Raw genomic sequence first — 9,100 nt, 5'->3', positions numbered from 1 at the left:
CCCTCTGCTCACACAGGCTTCACATGCTGCCATACCCCACCCAGCAGCTCTCTGAAACAATGATGAAGTTAAGATCTGGTAATGAAAATCCCCTCACTGCTCCTTTCCCAACTGAATCTTTCCTGGTTTTCCCTCTCTTTACATTCAGTCATCACTGCTAATTGCTTTGCCTCGTGCTCCATGAAGCAAGGAGTCCTGGGCTTTGGGGTCTGCATGCAGGATATGTAATTTTTACCTTTCCATGAACCCAGCCAGCCAGTAGTGGCTTGCAGCCCTTGGCTTGTGCTTTTGCTGTGCCTACAGCTCATCCTGCTACCTCTGGAGTGAAGCATTTTTCTAGAGGAGGTGGGTAACTTCCCAGAAACATCCACCCCTCTTTGCTGCCAGTCAGAGCAAAGACTGAGGTCCAAGTTAAGCAGCAAACTCAGAGTCACCCCAGACCTGTCATCCCTGGGAAAAAGTGTAGGGCAAGTCTCTGCCTGCTTCCCCAAACAGATCTCAGATTGTGCTCAGCTTTGCCACTTCAGTTCTGGTAAGTACATAACTGGTATTTTCCACCCTACCCTTTTTATGCAATTTTCCTTCAGCTCAAAGAAGTCACTGTCACTTTCTGGTGCTGAGCTGCTGCTGGCCCTGGCCCTACCCACCACCTCAGTGGGCAGGGTCCTTCCCACCCTCCCAGAAAAAGCACCACGTGTGACTGACACAGATTTGGTTTGGTAAAGTCAAATGCAGAATGCAAATGAAATCTCTCTGGATCTGTTTCTGGTTGTCAGACACTCCCAGTAGCTCCTGAAGACTGGTGTGAGGATGCTTTCATGGCATTTCTCTCTCAGGGGTGGCAAGGATATACAAAATGAGAAGTCCATATTAAACTCTGATTCTGCAGTACAATGGAAAAATCATTTAATAATCAAAAGAGCATGTAATTACTTAAATAGGCTTACATAAGACTATTAAAATACATTTTTTAATGCATGACTATAGAGTAAAAAATTTAGGATCAGAAGTTTTTACTCTTTCATCAAAATCTTAAAACTCATTAATTCAAAGGATTTTTTTTTTAAGGAAACAAATTGTTCTAATAAAAGATAATTACCAGAGCTGTCATCATAAACCAAATGCATTTTAAAACATTTATATTAATGATAAGAATAAATCATAATGGTGATTTTTTTTTAATACAATAATAACCTATTCAACTGAAATTTTTCATTGTGGCAATAAGCCTAGGCTATGTTCTTATGTTTAATGTTTCTTCATTTTGTCCTAAATATTGTCAGGCTGTTCTGACATCATTCCTGATAGGTCCCTGATGATGACATCAGACCACAATAACTATTTTTTGTCCTTTTAATATTCCAGTGCTGGAAATATCTGATTGTTTTCTTAACTCTGTCACATTTAATTTTAAACAACTAGGAAAACATTTGAACTGGTTCTAGCTATCTCCATGTACACACATCATTCTGTGCTGCTAGGAAAACTTCTTTTTTAGTTTGAGAAATCCATTCCAACACTGGAGGTACTATTGCTTCAAGGGTATCAGCTTAGATTTGAGACCAAAAAAAAAGCTGGACTTATATATTTTGCCTACAAAGCAAATAATTCACTCTTCTCTACCAAATGAGCCAATATTGAATATGTGAAGCAGGCAGCTAAAATAAAGTTTACAGAACTGCACTTTTAAAATGTATACCTGCTGCTGCTCCTGCAGTTTTCTCTTGCAAAGTTTGCTCTAGCTGGGAAAGGCAAATTCCCACCTCTCAGAACTGCCAAAGCATGAGAGTATGGGGCCAGTATGGTATGACACACACAGAGTTTTGAAGTTTAACCCAGTTTTCTGGACTCGTCCATGGGCTCCTGCTGAGGTCAGTGGAAGTGTGGAGGAGAGCTGCACTGCTCAGATCCTGCAGGGAAGACAAGGAACACCAGCAAGGTCAGCTCAGCCCCTCTGCATGGCCAGGGGGAGCAGGCACAGCCCCCACAGCTGCCCCTGCACCCTGGGTGCTGCTCTTCCTCTCTCTGCATCCAGCAGTGTTTCCATAGGGGCTTTTGGCCTCTGCACCCATCCTCACCCTGGCAGGAGTTGGGTTTTCTTGTTGGCTGCTGCCCTGCTATGTTGCATTTAAGCTGTGTTTATATTTTGCAGGTCATGTAAGCAAGAAATGGGAATTTTGCTTCTTGGGCTAAAGGGCTTTTGACTTAAGAACATGTCATTCCCTCACTGATGTGATCCAACCATTTGGATGAACTCTTATTTACAGGGCTTCCTTGAAAATGAGCGTGAGGTGCTTCAAACAGTCCCAGCCAAACTACAGTGGCTGTTGTAAAGAGTTATTCCCCCTCCCCTGCCTTGCCCAGCACCTTCCTTTTCTTGTGCTCAGATAGTGCTGCTGTCCTGGGATTCCTCCCAGAACACACCTAGTTTTCTTCCCCAAATTCAGCTCCCATCCACAACTGCTATTTTTATCTAGCATGAGCTCTGCAGCCTTCCAAAAACCACTTGCTGCTGATAAATCCCAGCAGTGGGGATGTTTTGATGTTTGATGTTCTTGCTTTAGAGACCAAGGGAGGAGAACTCCTCCTCTGAGGGAATTTGTTCATTGGCCACAGGCTTTTGTGGGACAGCAACATGCCTCTGGAAAGGCTTTGTTTTAATTTGTGCAGCTTTGCCTTCACTTTGCAGTGGTGTTTTCTGAGACTGAGAGCCCTCCCAGGAGCTGGCAGGGATGGGAGCTCATCCTTCCTTACCTGAGTCCACTGCCCCATGAATTAATAAGGTCCAAAATTCCTGGTAGGGTAGAGGCCAGTTTTCTGCACCCCAAAGGCTGTGATGAAGATGTTGAGGATGACTGTGATGAAGATGAGAGCTGTGGCAGTGTTGTTCAGTATATTCAGGCGGGGTTGCTTTGCAATGTCATTCAGGTTCAAACGAGCTGTGCAATGCAGTGCAAAAAGAGAAATGGCTTTGCAGGCTGACCCCAAGTCCCCAGCTCCTGCAAGCCTCCCCTGCCTGGTAGATGTTCATGGTGCCCTGAGTGCTGAGGCTACAAAGGAGAGGGAATACTCACAGGAATGCTACAGGAGACAAAGCTTGCTCTAGGATGACATAGAAGGCTGGAGCAGAGAAAAACTCACCTTGTTTTGATTTTTTGGCAGAATTTTTTGTTTTGTCATGGAAGTGCTGTGGCTCTGCAATGGGTCAGCCCTAAACAGGCAAGTCACTGCTGCACACTAGCTAGACACTTGCCATGGGATATTTTGAGGACAGGCTGTGGGACATGGAAGATAGGGGCAACAATGCTCTGCTTGCACTGGAAGGCCAGTTCTGCCTAACTCCCTGATGTCACCTGTGTGGTGACACAGCTGCCAGCCCTGGGTACATGACTGGGGTAGGTCCTGGCTGATGGTCAGTGATCCCTTCAGACACAGCAATTCCCTAGTTGCCAGGGTTATCTGGCCAATAAGCCATGCAAACAGCAGCCATTCTTTCTGCCCCCTTTCTCCTCCCAGCTGGCTCCAGCTATCACAGCTGCCACCAGGAAAAGCTGTGCTGTGTGCAACAGGGGAAGGAGCACGTCACAGATTCCCCCAATCCTCTGTCCCCCCATAAAACACCATGTAGGATATACAGGAAAATGCAGCATTTTGCAGGTTTTTAATACTGGCAATCTGCTGGAGACTGAAACACAGCAAGTCCTGCATCAGACAAGGCACTGGGCAAGCACCAGCAAACCAATGCTGGTGTTAATGTGCTGTCTGTAGGCCATTAGGAAAACTGTGGATTGGTTAAATGTGAGGTTAATATAGGGAATACCTCTACCCAAAATGTTTTGTTAAGTCCCAGATGAATTAAGATATAAAATACAGCTAAAATTCAGTATCTGCAAGAGCTGCATGAAGGAGCACATTGCAGCAGGGGCAGCAAGATGCCCATCTTGGCCAAATCCCCACTTTTTCACTGGGATGGGGGTCAGCAGTGGGAAAGTGAAGGAAGAGATGTGCAGAAAAAACCCAAAACAATCCACCCACTATTTTGAGTGACATAACCACCCACATCCACCCCTGGATGGAACCAGAAGGGTTCCAACCAACCCACCCACACCTTGCACCTTGCCCCTGCAGCACTTTGGTGGTCACCTTACCAGTGATGATGAGGAGAATCCCAATCATCACCTGGAAGAAGAGGGAGATGCTGATGAGCACGATGAGGGTGGCATAGTACTGGAAGGAGGTGCCCTGCTCCAGCACAGCTTTGAGCTGAGTGACATTGGCCATGAACAGGGCCACGTCCAGCATGCTCTCTGCCACGCTCTTCTTGGTGGCATAGTGGTTGATGTTCATGGGCCCGTTGATCCGCAGGTGAGGATTCATGCCCTGGGGAGACAGGAGCAATCAGCATGGCTGTCCTAGGTTACAATGTGCCCAGAAGTATGTATCACATTCTGTTAAAACCAGGTGGGGCAGTGCTCTTGATCTTTTCCACCCTCCAGGGAGATATCTTCTGTTAATGGGCCATGACTGATAAAATTACATCATCCCATTGGGAGATGCTCCACCCAGGGGGAGGAGACAAACATTTCCTACCTAGATAAAAACAGATTTGGAACACCAAGGCAGCCTTTTCCCACTGGATTCCAGAGGACAAGAGCTACCAGACCTTTCTACAGGATCACTGCTTCAACAAGACCATTTCATCTGACTGCTACCACCACCCTAACTAGCAGGGTGTCAGGTTGTATTCTGACTCTGTCAGTGGTTTTCTTTTGTACTCTTGCATGTATTTTATTTTTCCCTTTTTTTTTCTATGAAATTGTATTTCTGACCCGGAGTCTCTCACTGGTTTTGCTTTCAAACCATTTCTAAACCAGCAGACACATCTGTGTGCAATGGGATGCCGTCTTCTCCCTGGGGTTTATCTAAAAAGCCTGGGAAAGAGTCAAAGTTGCATGTTTTAAATGTGTTGAGAGTACCCAGTTTCCCCTCACGGTAGCCTCGTGGAATTAATAGGCACAAGATACTTGCTGTGATCAAGAGCTCAGCAAGGTTAAAAAAATAATGGGTATTTTTGTGCAAAACAAGCTTGTCCAGAGTTACAATAATGTAGATTATCCAAAAGCCAGGGATTTTGCAAGGAATATTAAATTCTCTTCCTTCAGGACACACACAAGGCTCCAACTTACAGGGGATTAGAGACAGATCTTCTCTTTGGGTTGGGTGTTGTGTTTAATATCATTACCAATGGTCTGGATCTCCATCTGCAGAGGATGGAGTGCACTCTTAGCTCGCAGGCAACACCGAGCTGGGTGGTAGCAAGGCTCTGCAGAGGGATCTGCAGGGGCTGGATCAAGGGACTGAGGCCACTTGTGTGAGGCTGAACAAGATGAAGAGCTGGGTCCTGTGCCTGGGTCACAACCCCATGGGGAAGAGAGGCTGGAAGGATGCCTGGCAGAAAAGGAGCTGGAGATGCTGGCTGGACAAGAGCCAGCAGTGTGCCCAGGTGGCCAAGAAGGCCAATGGTTCCTGGCTGGATCAGGAATGGTGTGGCCAGCAGGACCAGGGCAGTGACTGTCCCCCTGTGCTCAGCACTGATGAGGCTGCACCTCAAATCCTGAGCTCAGTTCTTCTCCCTTCACAATCCTAAAAAAGGACACTGAGCTGCTGGAGCAAGTCCAGACAGAGGAGGAGGCTCAGGAGGGACCTTATCACTCTCTACACTGTCTGAAAGGAGGCTGTAGCTAGGTAGGGACCAGCCTCTTCTCCCCAGTAACAAGCAATAGTAAATAACAAGATGAAATGGCCTCAAACTGCACCAGGGGATGTTTAGACTGGATATTAGGAAAAATGTCTCTTGGACAAAAGGCTTGTCAGACACTGGAACAGGCTGCCCAGGGAAATGGTTGAGTCACTACCCCTGGAGGAATTCAAAAGACATGCAGATGTGGTGCCTAGAGACATGGATTAGTGGTGGCCTCAGCAGTATTAGATTAGTGACTGGAGCTGATGATCTTAAAGGTCTTTTCCAACATAAACAATTCTGTGTTTCTGTGATTACCAGTGGCTGGGCTTTATACCTCCTGTGAACAATTTTTGCTGGCTTCTGTCTTACACAAGATGCTAAAGTAGATGAAATAGTCCATGGGTTTGTTTCTGAAACCAAGGACAGGGTTTCTTCGAAACATCAGGCACTGAAATGCAACGAGACAAAGGGTGGGATCCATCACACCTAATCATTCAGGCAGGGTTTTTTGGCAGTCAAAAGAAACAACTGTTTACAAAAGCCAAATCAGCTGGTTGCCCTTAACCTAATTGCAATGTTTAGGTAATTTGGCTGCTTTTAGCCATCCATTGTTAAGTGAGTTCACCTGCTGTATTAACTCAAGTGATTTAATTAAAAAAAAAAGAAGTGGATGATTTCTTAAAAAAAGAAAAACAGCACTTCCATATAGCAAAGTGGCTTCAGTTCTGAGTAACCAGCCTCCTGTCAGCTGCAGTAAGATCAGCAGCCTTGCCCTCAGTGCAGCAGCAACCCATCAGCTGATGGGTTACCTCTTAAACCAGGAGTAAGGGCCAGCCTTTGCTTCTCTCCTGCTCAGGAAAAGGGAAATTAATTCTTTGGGTGGACTCTGGAAGTGCCTACATTCAGTGGTGAGTCCTGTTCTGCTCCTTTTCTACCAGATAAAATAGAAAATGTAATCTTTCCTCCATGCTCCAGGCAGGTCACTAGGGAAGGGCCATGGCTCTTGTGTTATGTTGTGACCTTGGGTGTCTTTGAGCAGCCCTGGGCAAGAGTGGCTTTCTTTGATTTGGGAGAGCATGAACAAAGCCAGTGATCCTGTGTCTGTGGGGTGTGTCAGATGCTGAAATTGGGGCTGAACTTTGGAAAGGGGTCTGGTGCTCACCCTGATGTGTCAAAGACACGTATGAAAAAGTGAGCCAGGAAAGGCTGTGTCTGTTTTGAACTATTGGTGAACTGTGATCCCTAACAAGGGCTAGCTTAGGAATAGGAAGGGGCTTTTGGTTTGGTTGTTTTTTGTTTGTATGCTAGCTCAAAGCATTTAGTTCTTACAATTTCTGACATTCCTGTGATAACAAGGCTCCTTTGCAAAGCCTGTATTTCTTGCTGTGGAAGGTAGAAGATGCTGGAGGGAGGTAAAAGTAGAAGTCTAAAGAACTGGTAAAAACTCCAAGGCTGTGTGTAAGTTGAGACTTCAACATTACAGGGACACTGTCAGGGGTGGAATAGAGGCACCTTGGGGAAAGAAGACCAACAAAAGGTCATGTTCTGTCAGTGCATTTTAAAAACTTATATTGAGGGACTGCTCCTCCTTAGATGGTCTAAAAACACATGATTCTGTTGAAACAGAGAGGAACCAATACCAGAAGTGCAGGGCTGGGGATTTGATCCCTCTCATGCACTGTTTTCCTTATTCCTGAAGAATCATCCCCCCCTCCTTGCAGCCTCACAAGGCTGAGCATTGATAGTTTATCTCTGTGTAATGATGAGTTAAGGGTGAGAACAAGGGTGCTGTACAGACAGGGCAGAGCTGCTGTTAAATGAGTGACTGATACCAGGAGGCTGAGACATCTGTTTCTGGCTGCTTACATGGAGAAAAAATAAAGCAAGTCAGGAGCTCTTGTTGAATGAAAACACATCCTTCTCTTGAGCTGCCCTCATGTTCCTTTACCTGGAGCGTAAATGGGGCAGAATTGTGAGAGATGTGTGTGCCAGATGGTCAGGCAGTGAAAACAGGCAGTTTTCACATGGGTGAGTGTGATGGCATGTTCCCATCTGGGACATGGAAACACAGGCAGGTACTGCTCTGCTGTGTGGAGTAACTGGAACTGGGAAACCTTCACTTTGGGAAAGGTTTGACTCCAGGTTCAAAGTTCTTTCAGTCCAGACAAGATCTCCAAAAGGATAATGGGTGATGGAAGCTGGACACTAAACTTGAATCTGGGTAGCTTAAGATTTGTGATGTTCAGCCCCCAAACCCCCCTGGCTCCAGCCTCCTGTCAGGCAGCTGTGGAGAGCAGTAATGTCCCTCCTGAGCCTCCTCCAGGCTGAGCTCCCTCAGCCACTCCCCATCAGGTTTGTGCTCCAGTCCCTCCATCCTTTCGTGGCCCTTCTCTTGACACACTCCAGAACATGACTGCTCATGATGCAAGGAAAAGTTACAGAGATCCAGGATTTTATGGATTTGGCCCTCAATGCTCCATCCAGTCCAGCAGCTAAGAATGGAAGCCTGATGTCTCAAACAAGGAGAGGCTTAAACAAACAAGGAGTCTCCAGAGAGCTGGCATTTGGATTAATGCTGGAGGATGGATTTGCTTGGGATGCCTGTGCCAGAAGTGTCACCAGTAAACCACTGTTTGTGGGGTGTGAATGCATGGCTGTGATGCTTTTTTTTTTTTTTTTTTTTTTGAGCTGCCAGAATGTACACAAAACTTTCCAAAGACTGTTTCTGCTTTTGCTTTCTTTAAAGTTCAGTCCTGTAACCTCCTGCAGCTGAGGAGCTGATTCACAAGCAGCTTGGGTTTCCCTGCAGGAGGATGGCCCAGGCAGCTGTGGGAGGTTCTGTGCTATCACTGAGGAGGTGAAATGATTCCCTTTCAGCAGACAGAACCCTAAGTGGAGTCACAGGACACACCTGAGGGCTCACCAAAGTGATTTATGCCACCAGGCTAGAGCTGGTGACTTCCTAGTCACTTTGGAAGGGTTCCCCTTAGGAAAGGGGAGATGACTGCCTTTCCTTCTGTGTCAAAGGGCTGGATCTGGCAGTCAGACACCAAGCCCATCCTGAGAGCATTGCTGCACATCTGCTGCAAGCAGCACTTCCCAAGAGGGGCTCTGTCACTAGTGCCCCCTTTCTGAGAGTGGGGAAACCAGAACAATTCTGTCCCAGTCATGCAGCATGGATGAGCTGGTGTTGGAGCTGCTTCCCTGTGTCCCATTTCTGGATGTTTTATCTCTCCCTGTGAGACTGACTCTCTCCCTGCTGGCTTCAGTCTGACCCCAGGCAAATCCCCTCTCCTTTTCCTCTTGTGTAAATGTGGCACAGCAACACAGATCCCCTCAGGGGCTGAGTGAGGCACC

General features: G+C 46.5%; 1 protein-coding gene across 1 annotated transcript in view; it reads right to left on the bottom strand.

Moving 5' to 3' along the window:
* Positions 1-883: 883 nt before the first annotated feature.
* Positions 884-9,100, bottom strand: part of NINJ2 (ninjurin 2) — a 43,096-nt gene continuing 34,879 nt past the window's right edge. The window contains exons 2-4 of the mRNA XM_056514926.1: positions 4,149-4,380; positions 2,755-2,939; positions 884-1,910 (exon numbers count right to left, since the gene is read on the bottom strand). Coding sequence (XP_056370901.1) covers positions 2,776-2,939; positions 4,149-4,380 — 396 coding nt within the window. The 3' untranslated portion in view covers positions 884-1,910; positions 2,755-2,775. The remainder of the gene's footprint in view (positions 1,911-2,754; positions 2,940-4,148; positions 4,381-9,100) is intronic.

The sequence above is a fragment of the Oenanthe melanoleuca genome, chromosome 1A (genome assembly GCF_029582105.1).
Source record: "Oenanthe melanoleuca isolate GR-GAL-2019-014 chromosome 1A, OMel1.0, whole genome shotgun sequence".
NCBI classification, from domain to species: domain Eukaryota; kingdom Metazoa; phylum Chordata; class Aves; order Passeriformes; family Muscicapidae; genus Oenanthe; species Oenanthe melanoleuca.
The sequence above is the reverse complement of the archived record's forward strand: the minus strand, read 5'-3'. Positions and strand labels throughout refer to the sequence as shown.